The sequence below is a fragment of the Psilocybe cubensis genome, chromosome 9 (assembly GCF_017499595.1).
Source record: "Psilocybe cubensis strain MGC-MH-2018 chromosome 9, whole genome shotgun sequence".
In the NCBI taxonomy this organism is placed as follows: Eukaryota; Fungi; Basidiomycota; class Agaricomycetes; order Agaricales; family Agrocybaceae; genus Psilocybe; species Psilocybe cubensis.
Genome location: NC_063007.1, coordinates 1,388,763 through 1,405,802, shown reverse-complemented (window position 1 = coordinate 1,405,802; position 17,040 = coordinate 1,388,763). Strand labels below are relative to the sequence as shown.

Below are 17,040 nucleotides of genomic sequence, written 5' to 3'. Positions count from 1 at the left end.
CAGTCAGGAGAGGTCACACAAATGTTGTCACGCTGGTTAGTATTGGTAAATAAGTTCAGTAACATAAGATTAAATGGGAATAAACCATTGTCTTCCAAAGCACTGTCACTGAGGAAAAGCAATGAATGACTTGGAATTGGATATTTCTTGTGTTTGGTTGAAATTCGGTCATTATTCAAACAAATGGATAACTAATCATGTTTTTAGAGTACTTTTGCACGGTCACCCGACGTTGTTTAGAAGATACACGACACCCGCCCTGTGTAAGTCTGGGGCATAGAAAAGAAATCCTCTGTTCTACAATCAATGAGCGGAATTACAGAAACTTAGCAGCGTGACAATAAATGCGTGACAGCTACATGACTAGTCAGGTGACTAGTCAGCACACTGGTCAGGTGACTGGTCAGACCAACTCCCAGGCTGACTAGTCAGCACTTTTGCCCGCCGTGTGACCAAGTCAAGTTTCTGCGCGGTAGAAGGACACTTTCCGAGCTTTCTGACATGGTCCCTGAGCTCCAATCTAAAAACATGTTAAATTCTGTAGGATGCAATTGAAATAATGGTACTGCACTTGCTCCAGTTTTAAGCCGGATGATATCCATGCTGCCTTTCCAGTAGCACCATTAGATGTAAGTTCCATATTTGAAAGATGCAATTCAATTTCTTGGCATCCAGCAGCCGTTTTCACTTTGCTTGCCATTACCTTGCCAACAGTGTCGGCCACACCTTGTTCTTGGTCCGCTTCTGCTTTTGAAATTTTATCTTCCCAAGTGTTGATGAGCCCGGAATCTTGTTGATCCGTGATACCCCTATAAAATTGGTCTGTGATTCCGGACTGTTCCCGTGCCCGTTTGAACTTTGCAGCAATTGTTGCAGCCATATTAATGTTCTTCTTCCAGTTGGAATCCCACATGTGGTCGTCCAAAACCTCTGCTTGATGGGCAGTGGTAGCGGAACGTGTACTCCGGGATGTGTCATTTAACACAGACCACAACGGCTCCAGGATTTCTCCATCAATGATTCCCACACCCGGGACATAGGTGGATGCGTAGTTGTAAAGACATTCCGTCTTGTGCCCGTGGACGTGAAATAAACCAATTGCAAAAATCATTTTAACAGAAGGTGGCCAATGCATTTTTGTGGACTCAGAGAGACGCCTTGCCAAGTTAACGCAATATTGACAGTTTATATTGTAGATTTCCAAATGTTTTGTGATTCCCTGTGTGTTGGTAGTTTCCCTGGCCTGAGTCAAAGACCAATCCATGTGCATTTGCTTTTTGCCTTTGTCAAAATCAACAACGCTGGATGGACAGAAGCATCCGTGCCTAGCACAAGCGTGTGCCCCAATTCCACGTACTCTCTTACCCGGGCTGACTCTGTTTTCAGCTTTCTGGGCGTGGTAGTTATGACATGTTTGTTCCTGATATTTTTTTACACGGAGGATAAGCCATCCGCTGTGGAAGATTTTTTTGACACGGAAGGGAAGCATCCGCCATGGAAGATTTTGACACGGAAAGTAAGCATCCGCCGTGAAAGATAAATCATGGTAGATAACGCACCAGTTTATAACGTGGAGCAAGAGAAATTGCTTCCTTGATGTGCTCCTTGTATGGGCCCAGAGCAGTCATGTATCCTTCTCCAATGCTTAACCAAACATCGTCTCCCTCGTTTTTCTGATTGAGGTGATCTGCTTTGAAATTACCATCTGCAACATAACTATGTATGTACAGATTGCTATTTGCTCTCAATTGCAGTGAGCCTTAACAAGTAACCAAAACTCACCTGTCAGCATCATCAATCCAGGTATCTGGTAGGTTTATTCCAGGCTGTGGACAGGCGGGGCAGAATAAGGCCAACTTCCCTCTCCTATCTTCAACTTTGGGATAATCCTTGGTCCGCGTCATTTGTGGTGCAGGCGGACCATCTAATCCGCCGTGTCCCGGTGACGGGTCCGTTGACATACCGAGTTCCTGAGACGGACTATCAGATCTGCCATTGATCGGATCAAATACATTAATACCCATCCTTGCTGGTGATGAATCATAGCAATGACGATAGTAAGAAACCACCGCTTCTCTTGTATGCCCTTCTCCATAATGTCGTCTCAGGACGAGGTCCCTGTATTCTCTACTAAGCCTTCTCAATTCACAATAGCGGTTCAGCACCTTTTTTGGAAACGCTGGCGAAGTCAGTCTTTGCAACTTTTGGTAATACTGATAAGCCGACATTTTGCACTCGAGGTTGTCCATCCAAAAGTCCTCAAGGACCTCAACTGTAAACACAGTTTGAATGTTTTCAAAGCTGGCTGCAAATAATCCCATCTCTAGATACTGTAAATTGATAGACGGAAGGCGGACGGACCGGCATATGCATGTTTGCACGGGTAGATAATGGACTCCGGAGGTGTGCACAATTGCCTTGAAAGGAATTCCATTGTTGTCTGCTGCCTTTGGACGAGGTTGGTCCAGATAGGTTGTATCGACTTCTTCAAATAGATCATTGTCTTCATCATCTCCATTGTCCAGCTCAACCAAATGGGGTACCTCCGGGTCCGCCAGAAGCTGAGCTGTAAAGGATTCTTGGTTATTGCTTGCAGGAAGCGGATCCAGGTCCAATCCGTGTTCATCCTCAAAGATGGGCAAATTGTTTCCACCGTGCCCATGACTCCTGGATGAATTGTTTCCGCTGTCGCATCCTAGATGGCTCGGATCCGTGGGATAAGGACACCACTTCCCATTATGACCCAAATACAACTTGACACCCACTTCCCACAGAGCTCCCGGACGGAAATATAGACCCGTCCACTTCTCAACACGGTGGAAAGGTGTAAATTGATGGTTTCTTCGCAGGCATTCAGAACACAAAATTCTAGAGCCAAAGCATTGGCAACATCTCCACACTCCAGACATTCCTTGACATTGCTGACACCGTCCATTCAGATCCGGATCCGGGGCTTCTCCTCCAATCATTGTTCCAAGATACACCTCTCGTTTCGGGAGCCATTCCCTCAGGTAATCATTTTGAGACTGGATAGGTAAAGTCATCCTGATCATTCTACTGAAAACATGTTAAAACATACCTTTCCTCCCGTTCTGTCGTCATCTAGCTGTCTCAGGTTATCAAGTACCTGCTGATCAGTTAGATCTCCCGGATAATGAGGTATTTCTTCTTCCAGAATGTTGTGTTCATGGTTTTGGAAAGAGTAAGTCGTTGTTTGAGGGAGGTTTGTTGATGATGATTCTGCAGGAAGTTTGTGGATCCTCGGCCGCCCTCTCTTTTGTTTCTTGGCCCCACTAGACCAGGAGGCCTCCCGAACATTGGGAAACTCCTCATCCGATCCCCTATCAGGTACTTTCTTGAAGCCCATGGATGTTGGAAACAAAGAGTCTGACAGCCTGTGAGCGCAGATCTAAATGTAGTATAACATGTTTATTTCTGTAGATAAATTTCCCTCAATTATGCCGTTATAAAGAAGGGAAAAATAGCTTTCATATGACCTATTTTGCAGCATATTTGAATGAGTGAGTGAAATGCTATGAACAAAACTTGATTCAGAGATGCACAAAATGGACGTGATCCCATCATAAATGTACAATATGATGCAGAACGACCCTTTCAGAACCACACCTTGGAGTGTTTTTGAAATACATATCTTTTCACTGGCTGGCCCCTCATTCCTCCGGCATATATTATATGAAAGATATTTTTAATAGCTACCGAATGACATTTTTTGTAGAATGTGAATCCTTGTATTTAAGGAGATATTCTCAATATACTAGAAAATGTGTCAAAATGAGCTCACTGGGATCATTATATTTTTTGAAAAAAATTATGCATTTGAATACCTCTCATGGTCTCTGAAATGACTGCCATTTTGGGTTTCACAAGTTTTGGGTGAGAAGACGTGAATTTGAATTTTGTGTTTCTGTATCTTTACAGCCATCTGACAAGAATTTAAAACCTTGTAAAATTATCTTTATATAAAGCGCTAAATGTTTACAAAATTTCATGTTTATTGATTGAGTGCAGAGAGAACTATTGCAAAATCATGAGGTCAATGTATGTGACAGCTACCAGCATGCTTTGATCATCGTGGCTGACGATGAAGCGGGATTACCTGATTGGGGAAAATATGACATCACATCATTTATTTAGTATGATCGGAAGCTTATTTTATCTCCGTATGACGTGAGATTTGACCAGATCACACAGATACTCATTGATAAGCTACTTGTTACATCACTGCAATTATGCCCACCAATGCATCCCCCGACGCGGATCCGCTTCCTTCTACTGCAAATGCCACAACCCACAACGGACCCAGAAACGGACAGACGGCGGAGGGTGACTTTCCGCCGGAAGAATTAAATATTTGGACAACAAAGGAAATGCACGTGTTGAAAAAGCATGTACAGCCCTACAAAGATACATCAAAGTCATCCAAAGCAGACTACATACAGAACACTGTCATACCTGAGCTGCAAGCTACATGGGATCACAGATACTCTAGACGTGCTAGGAAGGAAGATAAGCAACTACACAAAGAGTGGAAGGTGAAAAAGCATGTGAGCTTGTTGTTTCTTTGAAAATTTTATTACACACATAAACCATCACAATAGCAAATATTTAACTGGTTTAGAAACCATGCGTCAAATTGAATTGGTATAAAACTGGAAGGATTGAACTCCCGTATAACCTTTCAGACGGTATTTTGTGAGGAGAAGTCGGCAGAGATTGACTCCAAGGTTGCGCTTCTATCAGGGAATGCTGCTCGAGGAAGTAAAGATTGGATGAAGTTTTATCAACAAGGACGTAAGCAGGTTGAGGCCAGATTGACTCAGGAGGAGTGGGACAGGTTCATGGAGATCCTTGAAGAATGGAATAAGAAAGGTGTTTCAAAATCAATAAAGGCAAAGTGAGTTGGTAGAACTTGTTTCCACCATCAATCTGACATCTGACATCTGCAGGACTGCTGCCAGGCAAGGCAGAAAAATACTTCAACAAATGGAAAAACTTAAGTGGCAGAGAATGGGTATGAGGTCCATTACCTTTGAGGGGCATTATGATATTGAGGGTAAAATCAAATACTCAATGTAAGTGTTAAACACGGCATGAACAAGTTCCGCTGTAAGCATTCACGGTGGAATAATTTGGCCCATATTAATGTTGACTGGTGGGCATTTGAAGAACCCAGACAAGCGATCTATCACTCGACGATGTCAGAATTCCTTCCTTTGGGCAACTCTTTCCATCCAAGTTGAACGCTTTCCACAAAGCGTTTGTTCAATATCTCATCCACATTTCAGAAATAGAGAAGGGTGTGTCCAATCTAGCACTGCCAGAAGCATTGTTTCATGAAAAATCACTCAAGTTCAGCAGCAATGGATTTCCAATAATACCTAGTCCTATCTACGGTTCTACTGGGAGAGAAGTTGCTTATGCACAAAAGTCAATTATTAGAATTTACATGAACAAGGTTTATGGTGTGTAATTTGTCTATGTCCTCAACAAACTTGCTAACTATGTATACAGCTTTAGCCAAGGACAGGCCTGGTTCAAGTGTTCCTTGGGATGCTCTTGAAAGGTGTTCTGCAGAAATAATTGATCCAGAGTATTGGCCAAGTTTAATCCCCGTGACGGATCTGAGCCGGCTCCGCCTGGAGTAAACTTCTACAATTCTCAAGCTATGGAGGGACCGTCAAGCCCAAGGAGACATCTCCTTTAAATTTTCAAAGGTTTTTGGAAATAGATACAACATTATGGAACCTCTCTATCCGTCCAACTTGTTTGACCGCCTAGAAGCCCACCCGATACCAATACCTCCACCTCCTATAGCCATAACCAAACATCGTCTGAGGCAAAAAGCTATACGACTTCAAACCCAATCTTCAAGCGACTCTGAGTCATCCAATTTGTCAGAGTTTGATAATGGACGGGGCAGTCTGGCATCCACGATGCCACGCACTACTGCCAGATTTGTCACGCCAGAGACGGATGAGACTCCTACCGACGCACCTTCAAGATCTAGCAAGCCACCCTCTCTACCAAGTAGATCCAGCCCAACAATTGTCAATCCATCATCCAGCCCAACTCCAGAGGTTGAGGAGGCGCCTTCCAAGCCAGCTAGAAAGATTATGCCAAGAAAAAGAACAAAGCCATATGTCGGAACAGCGGAAATGGACGGACCCAATGAAGAGAGTTCTGAACCCCCCCAGTTAAGCCAAAACCAACTAGAAGAATTCAACCTAGGAAAAGAACTAAGCCCTACTCAGATCCACTTGACACAGTGGAAGAAAATGGAGTTCAGATAGGAACAACCCAAGACACGGATAATACACGGGCCGGCAGGGACGTGACTTGTGATGCCTTCGTGGAGACAGTAACAAGTCCAGATACGGATGAAACATGGGCCCACAGGAATGTGACTTCGGATCCCTTAGCACTTCAGGAAGCAAGTCTGCTTGTTGTAGCAGGTAAAAGTGTTGTAAGGATAGTGCGCAGTGGTGGTAAAAGGTGTGTGTTCACGACGTAGCTACAAGGTTGTACCTATAGTAACTACGGAACCTATAGTAGAATAATCTAGAAAAAACGTGATAAGATAACTACAACAGAAAGATAATGACTTAGCAATGAAGTCGCTCGCCGACTATGATTCCAACACTCCCCCTTAGTCGGCCAAAACTCCCAACTGCAACGTGAAACCATCGTGTGCAACGCGAGGTAAAGCCTTTGTGAAAATGCCCGCCAAATTGTTTGAAGTGTTGATGTAAACCGTGTCGAGCATCTTCTTTTCCACCAAGTCGCGTAGGAAATGAAATGCAATGTCAATGTGCTTCGTACGGGCATGGAATTCTGGATGATGCGCAATCGAAATGGCTGCCGTATTGTTGGTAAAGATGGTTGACATCGACGGAATGTGGAAACCAAGCTCCGTGAAGAGTGAGCGGTGCCATAAGACTTGCTTCGCCGCATGTGTTGTGGAAACGTATTCGGCTTCAGCGGTTGAAAGTGCAACCGTATTCTGTTTCTTCGAGCTCCATGCCACAGCGCCGCCTGCTATCGTAACCACGTATCCGCTAGTTGATTTCCGATCATAATTTTCAGCCCAATCGGCGTCGCAATAAACATTGAGATTTACGTCCAAAACTTGCGAATCGCCGCCGTAAGTGAGTTTGTGATTGCGCGTGCCCTTCAGATAGCGAAATATACGTTTGACAGCGGTCCAATGAGTCGATTTCGGCTTGCTGGTGAATTGCGCGAGTTTGTATACCGCAAACGCGATGTCTGGACGAGTTCCGAGTGCCAGATACATGAGCGAGCCGATGACCGTTGCATAACTGAATCCTAAACGCGAATTAACCTCCCCCTGACCGTCTCCATCCTCCCGAACACCTTCATCCTTATCCAATCGCACGTTCGGATCCATAGGCGTCGAAACGGGGTTTGCGTCTTGTAAACCAAACTTCTCAAGGAGTTTGTCGATGTAGTGTGCTTGCGAGAGCGAAATGTAATGGTCCTTTTGCTCGAGCTTGAATCCTAGCATTATTGAGGGCTGACCCATTGATTTAACGTCGAATTTCGAGCCTAATTCTTGCTCCAGCTGGTCGTTGAGCGAGTCGTTTGTTGAAAAACTGATTATGTCGTCCACCCAGGTAACCAAAATCGTAAAATCGCTGTTTTCAGCTCGACGGATGTAGCAGCAGTAATCGCTCTTGAGTTTTGTAAAACCGAATGAAGTGAGAGCGTTATCGAGTTCATGGTTCCATACGTTTCCTGCCTGCTTGAGACCGTAAAGCGAACGAATGAGACGGCATGCCTGACCAGTGCCATCATCATAACCGGGTGGTTGGACCATATAAATCTCCTCCGAGATGTAACCGTGCAAATATGCACCCTTTATATCGAATTGACGCATTTTGAGATTGTGTACGGCCGAATATGCGAGTAGCGAGCGTAGCGTGTCGAATCGCATGACTGGTGCGAATGTTTCGTCCTCGCTGTAGTCTGTACCAGGTCTCTGAGAGCATCCCTGAACGACTAGTCGGGCCTTGTACTTGATGACGTTCCCGTTTTTGTCCCGTTTCTTTGCGTAGACCCAACGGCATCCAACCAGTTTCCTTCCATCCGGAATCTTCATCATCTCCCAAGTACCCATCCGTAAAAGCGTCTCGATTTCTTCGTCCATAGCTGCCTTCCACGCAGCTGCCTCACAGCTTTCCAAAGCTTCTTCAAGTGTCCGAGGTACGTCTGATTTGCGCATGGCAAAGACACATTCCGAATCGTCTAAAATCGCGCCCCACAGCTGTTCTTTGACAATGTTTGCTTGCTCCGTTGCTGTAGACTTTGCGCTCGAGGTCTCGGTCGATTTTGTAGCAATTTGTGGTGCGTTTGGAGTCGTTTGGGATCGTGTAGTCGGTAAACGAGCATTCGGATTGTTTGCCTTCTTGTAATCGATGAAATTGTGTTCACGAGCTGATCAACGTATGCTGGGCTGTGGAATCGATGCTGTAGACGAAATAGGTTCGTTCTTGACGGTTTCTGGCTCGTTTTTGCTGGATTTAACGTCTGTCGATTTGTTACGCTCCCCCTCAGACGATAATCCAGGAATTTCGACGTTCTGCGGCGTTTCGTTTTTGTTAAACGATACGTTTCGCGATGACTTCACTGTGCGCGATTTGGGATCGTAATAACGCACAGATTTTGAGCCTTTGTTAAAACCAACGAATACCTTCTTCTTTGACCGTGGCTTGAGCTTCAAAAGCCCCTTCGTCTCGTCTAACACCCATACATCGCATCCGAACTCCCGAAGGTGAGAAACATCCGGTTTCTTGTTGTGCCAGCCTTCATATGGTGTCTTGTCATCGAGTGCTTGAGTAGGCGCGCGGTTGCGTAAATAATTCGCATAATTGACCGCCTTGTCCCAGAAAAAGAGAGGTAAATTCTTCGCAATAATCATCGCACGTGCTAGCTCCAACAGCGTACGATTGTAGCGCTCTGCGACGCCGTTCTGAGATGGGGAATATGGCGCCGTCGTCTCGATTTCAATGCCTCTCTCCGCCGCCCACTTCTTAATCCGCTCGTTCACGAGTTCCTTGCCATTGTCCATGCGAATGTACCTTGGATACTGCCCAAACCTCCTCTTCACTCGCTCCCCATGATTCTCAATCGCCTTCGCCGCCTCCTTCTTGTCCTTCAAGAAAACCACACCGTTGTATCGCTTTGCGTCGTCCATAAACGTAATGTAGTAATAAAATCCATTTACCGAGCGTGTTCCGATAGGACCCCATACGTCACTCATGGTTCGCTCTCTAGGAACTGTGGATCGATTTTCTGCTTCTCCAGGGAAAGGTTTATGCGTCTGCTTCGCTTGGATGCACGCCTCGCACGATGGGGATGGAATAGACATTTCGTCCACGGAAAGACCAACGACGAGATCGTTCCGGACGAGTTTCTGCAACGACGACACTGAGATATGGCCAAAACGACGATGCCATTGATCCCAGGTGAGTTTAGGCGAGACGTAGTTGACCTGTTCCCCTGAATTAAGCTGAGCGCGAGCGTGAAGAATATACATCTGACCGCGTTTCGACCCTTTTCCAATAACCTTATCCTTCGCATCCATCAAAAAAACCTTCCCATTCTTAAACGACGAACTCCTCCCATCCCTCTCAAACCTTCCGAGCGACATCAAAGCATTTTCGGCTTCAGGGATGTGTAAAACGTCTTTCAAACGATGAGTAATCGTCTGCCCGTCGACATCGAAGTTGACGATGACTGTTCCGCGGCCTGCAATGATAGCTGGACTCTTTCCAACACCACAAACGGAGGAATTAACGAGTGGCGTATACTCGATGAAGGCTTCACGGACGGGACAAACGTGACTGGTGGTTGCAGAATCGTAAAGCCAGTCGTAACGAGAGAAGTTCGACGTCGAGTACGTGTGGTACGCAACCTCATCGTTGAGCGTAGTGTTGACGTCCTCCCGAGCCTGATTCGTCCGCCCTTTATTCTTCGTCTTCCGCCCCCTCGGACCCTTTCCTTCACGACCTCCGCCCTTCGCCCAGCATTTTCGAAATGTGCCCCATCTTGTGGCAATTATAGCACTTCTTCCCGCTGCTGCCATCCCTCGAACCATTACCCTTTCCATCCGACGACCCTTGACCTCCACGAACTTGAAGCGTAGTCCCTCCGGCACCATCACCTCCACGCTCCTTCCGACGACGAGCTTCTTCAAGAAGAACACCAACAAGCTCCTGCGAAGTGAGAGTAGGTCGGTTCCCACTCGAGCCCAAGAAAGATGACACATAGTTCTCCCAAGATTCCGGCAGCGAGGTGAGCAAGATCATGACAAAATCTTCGTCCGAAACAATGCTGCCCATGATGTGCAGCTCCTCCTGAAATTGACGTAGCTTTGCGATATGCTCTGCCATGTTGCATCCCTCCTCTGCGGTTGCCCGGAAAAGTGCTTGTCGTGTTGCCAAAACACCGATCGTCCCTTGGATTCCTTCACCGTGCACAACTGCATCCACATCTCGCGCGCTGTGCGCGCTCCCAGGACGTGTACCATTTCCGCATCGCTTAACGCGAGTTCGATCCTGCATCGCGCTTTCGCATCTCCCTTATCCCACGCTGTCTGAGCTGCGATTTCTTCCGCCGTGGGTGCGTTTGGTTTTGCTGATCCTGGTCGAAGTGACGTGCCGTCCATGTATTTCTCCAGTCCGAGGTCCACCAGTACTGCTAGCATGCGCCGCTTCCACGGCATCCAATTGTGGGCCTTCAGTGTGTCGATGCAATATCCGCCGATGTTGACTTCCGCGGTTGTCAAGTTGGCCATTTGACGTCGAGTGCGAGTTTAGATATAGATCGATAAGAATAGAACGAGTTTAAAACAAAATTTAGATAACGCAAGCTTGAGTTATGACCTCTCAGGGCTCATAACCTGTTGTAAGGATAGTGCGCAGTGGTGGTAAAAGGTGTGTGTTCACGACGTAGCTACACGGTTGTACCTACAGTAACTACGGAACCTATAGTAGAATAATCTAGAAAAAACGTGATAAGATAACTACAACAGAAAGATAATGACTTAGCGATGAAGTCGCTCGCCGACTATGATTCCAACAAAAAGACAAAGAAAAAAACTTTGAAAGCCTAGCTATTGAAGTAGATTCATGATACCTATTGAATGTGATGCTTTTCATTCTTATCTTGATGTTTCTTAAACATGTTTTCACACAAAATCAAAACAGAAAGCGGGTTCATTAAAAATCATCAAGTGCTACTTTTTGGGAGAGATATAAAACAGATGAGCACATGAGAGTAAAAACTATATACAGTCCAAATATTAAAAATTGTACAATGCAATCTATGAGACAAGGCAAAAAAGGAGACCAAAAAAAAGTTACAAAGAATTGAAATATACTACTTTTTTGGGGCCTTGGGTTTTTTGGGCGAGCGCGATGCTTCAGCCAGAGTCGTTTCCGCCTTTCGCTTCCGTCCAGCCCTTGTCTTTGTGGCTATGTTTGACGCGGGCAGCGTGGACGCCACAATCTCAACATCCTCCTCCACAATTTCAACCTTGTCGCTGTCCAAGGGATTAGACAACTCCGATGAGTGTCCATTCCCGGATGGCCCAGCCTTGGAGGATGGTTTAGCCTTTGACAATGGCTTAGCCTTTGAGGATGGGCCAGCCTTTGACAATGGTGTGGCCTTTGACGATGGTGCATCCTTTGACAACGGTGCGGCCTTTGACATCAAACTTTGAGAATGTGGAGCTGGGAGAGGGGGTGGTGGAGATAGGGAAAGGATGGGCGGTACCGGTGGGAGCGAGGGTCGGCCAACTGGGGGGGGCGAAGGCACTTTTGGAGTCGAACCGGGCAAGAATAGCGCTGTTGGTGGCGCAGACACGGCAGGGAGGACGGGTGCGGGTGGAGGTAGGGGTGGGGAAGGGAGGACAGGTGCTGGCGGTGGTGGAGGAGGGGAAGGGAGAATGGGTGCTGCTGGAGGTGGAGGTGGGGAAGGTAGGGGTGCTGGCGGTGGTGGTGGGCTTGGGGATTGTGGCGCAGAGGTGGGTTCACGGGTCTGCGACGGACCCGATTCTTGTTTGACCTCCATCTTGGAGGGTCCTGCTACCTGTTTGGGGGCGGGATTCCTTTGTTGTCAGGGCAACACTATAATCAGTGTGACAAGGCCACCAACAAAGATCAAGCAAGAGAGAGAGAGAGCAGAGGAAGAGTAAGAGAGCAGAAAGAAAATAAGAGAGTGAGGGAGACTCAATGATTCTAAGAGATCACACCAATGATAGTGGATATCCTAAGAGATTGAAGCTGAAGCTACAGCTACCTACAAGTCCAGTATTTATACTCTACAGCTATTCTAGAATATTCCCTATATTACATCATAAAGGAAGGTTAAAGAATATAAGTGACATCATATAGAAAAAGGATGAGTAAGACTAGGAATCATATAGAATTTAATAGAAAGAAGTGGAGCAAAAAGGCTGTGATGAAAGAAATAAACTATCTAATCAGATAATTGATAAGATAATGAAAGGATAAGATAATTCTGTGAAGATAAAGAGGGGAAACTGGAGAAACCCTGACATTTGTTCATCCTACTCCAGCAAAACCCCGACCACATACTGAATGTCCTGGATTGCCTGCTTGATGTTGTTGAACATTGTGACGGAAAGCGAAGTGTTTCCTGCCACTTGTTTTTTTGCCGTGGTCCACTCGGCCTTCAGCTCTTGAAAGCTGTCCTTGACGGTCTTCATCCTCTTCTCCACCGCCAAGTTTGTCTTGGCAAATGTTGCAATCCGTGCGTTTATTGCCGTCATGGACGCGGAAAGGCCATCCATCCGTTCTATCAGTCAGCCTTGTTGCTCAAATAGCTGCACAAGCAGCTCTGCCACATCCTCGGGGAACGACCCTTCTCCGGCCTTCTCCTTCGCCGAAACATCCTCCCCCTCCTCCAACTTCAACACCTTCCTGTAACTTCCCAGCGGCGTCAAGAGGTTGAATTGCCCGGCGACGGTGTTGCGTCCCGGATAGAAATGTCCCGGGTAGAAACTGCAGTAAATCTTGCGAGACTTGCAAGACTTGCAAGATTGGTGCTTTACGGGGACGAGAGGCTCAGTGCCTGTCTCCCCCTTGACATGGCACGGCACCTTGAATTTGGTGCATCCCATGCACCTTTCCACCATATCCACCATCCCCTCCGGCACCTGGCGCGCTTTTTTGGATCTTAACCGCGCCTTCCTGATGGGGGGGATATCGTCCTGGTTGGTGTCCTTCTTTGCAGACTGGGTGAGCATCTTCCGGGTGGGGGTGGTAGGCGGGGCCTCTTGGTCATTGCCTTTGTTGTCCTTGTTGACGTCGGCGTCCGCGTCTTTGTCCGTATGGCTTTCTATCATCCCTTTGCTCTTGTATTTCCCCTGCTTGGACTTTGCCAATCTTTCCAGCTTCTCCCTGTACGCTGGGTGACCAGGCATGTTGGAGGCGGTGATGTGGAGAATGATTTCCCCCTTCCTTGTCTGTGGGCCCCTGTAGTCCGCTGGAGCCAACTGAATGGACTCTACGGGGTCCGCCGCTTTCCGTTTGCCCTTGTCTTTGTGGGCGTCTGTTATGGGTCCGTCTTCCACCGGGGGTTTGACTGTCTTGCCCTTGCCCTTCTTGGCCCGTCTCTTCTCCGTCTCCTCCTTGTTCCTCTCCTTGTCTGTCTCTTGCTCCTGCTCCTGCTCCCTCTTTCTCCTCTCCTCTGCCTTCTGCCTCTCCTGCTCCCTGGTCTTCCTCTCCTGCTCCCTCTTCCCCCTCTCCTCCTTTCTCCTCTCCTCCACCTTCTGCTTCTCTTCCTCCCTCTTCCTCCTCTCCTCCTCCCTCTGCCTCTCCTCCTTCTCCTCCCTCTGCCTCTCCTCTTCCTCCTCCCTCTTTTTCTTCTCCTCCCTCTTCCTCCTTACCTCCCTTTTCCCCCTCTTCTCCACCCTCTGCCTCTCCTCCTCTTGCTCCTCCTTCTCCCTCCTCTTCTCTTGCTCCTCCTCCTCCCTCCTCTTCCTCTGTGCCTCCTGGCCTTCCTGGTATGCCTTGAAATTTGCGACTTGATGATGCAAAGTCGCCCAGTCGACCTCAAACCTTGCTACCTGCTTGCCGTCCTTGCCCTGGCTGGTCTTGTATGAATACACGATAGGGCTTGCAATATAATCCACGAGGCGGAAGTTGGCCACGTTTCTGACATGTTCTTGACACAGTGGAACCTATTGGATGAATTTTTTTTGTTCAGTAAGTCTTATGCTCAAGGAATATCGATTACTCACCAAGTCCCTGTAGAGCTGCTCCAACTGAGCATTGAACGCGCTTTCGCCATTGCGGTAGCACTCTGTGAAGGTTTTTTCCCAGTCAGCAAGGCGTTGGGCGAAGGTGGCAGTGGTGGAAGATGAAGAGGCCATTGGGAAAGCATTTTTTTTTTGGGGGGGAAGATGCGTTAATGGGTGAGGCACGGTAGAACGTAGGGGTGGTGATCGTGGTTAGAGTTAGTCTAAAAAAAGTCTAAAAAAAAGCGGTCCCGCAAAACAAAACCATACACAAACATGTACAATCTGAGTCATGTGATTTCTTCACCAGATCCAATTTGTGCAAAAGTTGCTAAGTTCAATACACAGGTGAATCTATTTGCGTGTCATGGAAAATCCTCGGATAGTATTGTATTCCATGAGATATATAAACAAGCCCATCCAGTTGCACTTTCTGGACTGTATGTTCTCCTACAACTTTATTCCCACCTCTAGCAAAAGTTCCCCCATTGACTACACCAGTCTCAACAATCTTACCAGGCCTCTTGAAAAACTGAAGGAACCTCCTCCCGTAAAATCTATAAAATGTAAGACTAATTGCATTAATTCAAGTAAATTTTAATTGATTTCTGAGCATCAGCAATGTCTTCAAATATTAGCAACTCTAAGGAAAGCAAATGCACAGCAAGGCCGGATGACCTGGCTCCGCCGCCAATACCAGTCATTCCAGATAACCTGGCTCTACCCCCTATGCCTATTATTCCAGCTAACCTGGCTCCTCCCCCTATGCCTGTTATTCCAACTAACCTGGCTCCACCCCCTATGCCTGTTATTCCAGCTAACCTGGCTCCTCCCCCTATGCCTGTTATTCCAACTAACCTGGCTCCACCCCCTATGCCTGTTATTCCAGCTAACCTAGATCCTCCACCTATGCCTGTCATCCGGAAAGACCTGGCTCCGCCGCCAATGCCAATCATTCCAGATAACCTGGCTCCTCCCTCTATGCCTGTTATTCCAGATACCCTAGATCCTCCACCTATGCCTGTCATCTGGGATGATGCGGCTCCGCCGTTGATGGCAGCACATATTTTATACACGTCTGTCGTCGACAAAATCATTATGGACTCTTGTCCAGCTATTTCCTCTGAGAGGAGGCAAGGTCGCTATTCTCCACCCCCTGAAGCATGCCACCTGCTCCTTCAAAACCCTTATTTTTGAACCTATGGCAGGTTTGATCCCATGGGCGGCTACCCCAGTTCACCTCCCACCCAGTCTGACATTGAGTTCAAGGATGTGACAGATCAGACGGTGTATTTTAACCCTCCTTTTCTATATGTATGTACTCAGATATTACCAAGCACTAGATACTGACGACTATTTTAGAATTATACCAAGCAGCAGCTACGGGCAATATACAACCAAATAATTGACAGTTCCGTCGGCGACAGTAGTTATGACGGAAAGGTCACAATGTTCAAGAACCTCTGGCTGCATCAGCTGCAGTCAGAGATTCTGACTTATAATGCGCTGGAGGAAATTGACTCTGGGCTGGCAGGGATTGAATTGAGTTTGGAAAAGCATTTGTATACCGGTAGAGATGAATAAATTATTTTTAGAGCCCTTGTGCTCATTGATTTGCAATACCCCATAAATAACCCTCCCTCTCTGAGAAGACACGGGTCAAATGGGTCCGTCTGACAGCACAACACAGGTCAAAACGGATCCGTCTGCTTGCAATACACGCAATGTAGATGGACCCGTCCGGTTCATTTGCGGCCCGTGTTTTTCCCGTGCAGCCCGACATGCTGAAGATCGAAGTTTGTGATTGGTTATAAACTATATGTAATCCAACAAACACAAATCCCAGGGAAAGAGTGGTCCAGACTGGATAGGACAAAACCTTCTCCTAAGTTTCTTAAGGGAGGACGCTGCCTAGGATTTAAGTAGATTAGGATGGTGTGGATTGTGAAGGGTAAAGAAAGTGAAATGGTAAGAAGAGGATAACCGGGTCGTCTGGGTACGATGGTAAATAAGCCTTCCGAAAATAGGATGGAACCGTGAAATTGGATGGCGGGTGTATATGGAAAGCGTGAAGAAGGTGCGTAGAATGCGTATGAGAAATCAATAAATGTGAATCTTAGAGGGGTGGTCGGAAGTGAGTGGGGAAGGTTTCGAGAGGAAATGAGGAGATGACTGGGAGTTGGAACGTCGTTGAAGGGCTGAATCTTGGGGATGGTGAAAGTATCCTTAAATTGACAATCTTTCTGATGCTTGGAATGAAGCTATATGTCGCGGGAGTATCGACTGAATCGAGGATGAAAGACTAAGTCTGTCTCAAATGAAATTGCTCCAGATGAGTTGACGGAGGGAAAGAATGTCTTGGATACACTCCTAACGGCAATGGTTGGAAGGTGTAGAAGGAGTAGGAGCGGTGACGGATTGGATGGAGGAGAGGAAGTAGGGAGTATTAGATGTCTGGATAGAAGTTGGATATTCAATGCTGGGAAGAAGAGGCGTTGAAGAAAAAGGAGGACTGGTCTTGGATGAAATCCTCTCTTAATGGAAAGTAAGATGACTTCGGATGAATGGAAGTAAACTTGGTCTTGATGGAGGGTGGAACTGATGACTGAATTGGACTTGGGTTTGGGCTTGGCTTGAACTTGAGCTTGGAATTAAAATGAATCAATGTGGATTGACTTGAAATTGACTTGACTTGGATGAAAATTGACTTGTTTTGAAGAAAGTGGGGACTGGGTGTA

General features: G+C 46.7%; 6 protein-coding genes across 6 annotated transcripts; 2 read left to right on the top strand and 4 right to left on the bottom strand.

Moving 5' to 3' along the window:
* Positions 1-457: 457 nt before the first annotated feature.
* JR316_0009878 (uncharacterized protein) lies at positions 458-3,367 on the bottom strand (the record flags this gene model as incomplete). Its single annotated transcript, XM_047895558.1, has 6 exons — positions 458-520; positions 572-1,069; positions 1,560-1,716; positions 1,783-2,841; positions 2,929-3,026; positions 3,080-3,367. 6 exons carry the CDS (start codon positions 3,365-3,367, stop codon positions 458-460), a joined length of 2,163 nt encoding a protein of 720 aa, XP_047745277.1.
* An 883-nt stretch (positions 3,368-4,250) lies between these two features.
* On the top strand, positions 4,251-6,311 carry JR316_0009877 (uncharacterized protein; the record flags this gene model as incomplete). The annotated part of the gene is made up of 7 exons (XM_047895557.1): positions 4,251-4,565; positions 4,704-4,915; positions 4,968-5,093; positions 5,188-5,483; positions 5,533-5,584; positions 5,611-5,697; positions 5,750-6,311. 7 exons carry the CDS (start codon positions 4,251-4,253, stop codon positions 6,309-6,311), a joined length of 1,650 nt encoding a protein of 549 aa, XP_047745276.1.
* Positions 6,312-11,418: 5,107 nt separating this feature from the next.
* On the bottom strand, positions 11,419-12,111 carry JR316_0009876 (uncharacterized protein; the record flags this gene model as incomplete). Its single annotated transcript, XM_047895556.1, has 1 exon — positions 11,419-12,111. One exon carries the CDS (start codon positions 12,109-12,111, stop codon positions 11,419-11,421), a length of 693 nt encoding a protein of 230 aa, XP_047745275.1.
* A 404-nt stretch (positions 12,112-12,515) lies between these two features.
* JR316_0009875 (uncharacterized protein) lies at positions 12,516-12,832 on the bottom strand (the record flags this gene model as incomplete). Its single annotated transcript, XM_047895555.1, has 2 exons — positions 12,516-12,519; positions 12,639-12,832. 2 exons carry the CDS (start codon positions 12,830-12,832, stop codon positions 12,516-12,518), a joined length of 198 nt encoding a protein of 65 aa, XP_047745274.1.
* Positions 12,833-12,865: 33 nt separating this feature from the next.
* Positions 12,866-14,437, bottom strand: JR316_0009874 (uncharacterized protein; the record flags this gene model as incomplete). The annotated part of the gene is made up of 2 exons (XM_047895554.1): positions 12,866-14,245; positions 14,306-14,437. The coding sequence occupies 2 exons, from the start codon at positions 14,435-14,437 to the stop codon at positions 12,866-12,868; spliced, it is 1,512 nt and encodes a 503-aa protein (XP_047745273.1).
* Positions 14,438-15,031: 594 nt separating this feature from the next.
* JR316_0009873 (uncharacterized protein) lies at positions 15,032-15,886 on the top strand (the record flags this gene model as incomplete). Its single annotated transcript, XM_047895553.1, has 3 exons — positions 15,032-15,351; positions 15,511-15,589; positions 15,665-15,886. The coding sequence occupies 3 exons, from the start codon at positions 15,032-15,034 to the stop codon at positions 15,884-15,886; spliced, it is 621 nt and encodes a 206-aa protein (XP_047745272.1).
* Positions 15,887-17,040: the final 1,154 nt, after the last annotated feature.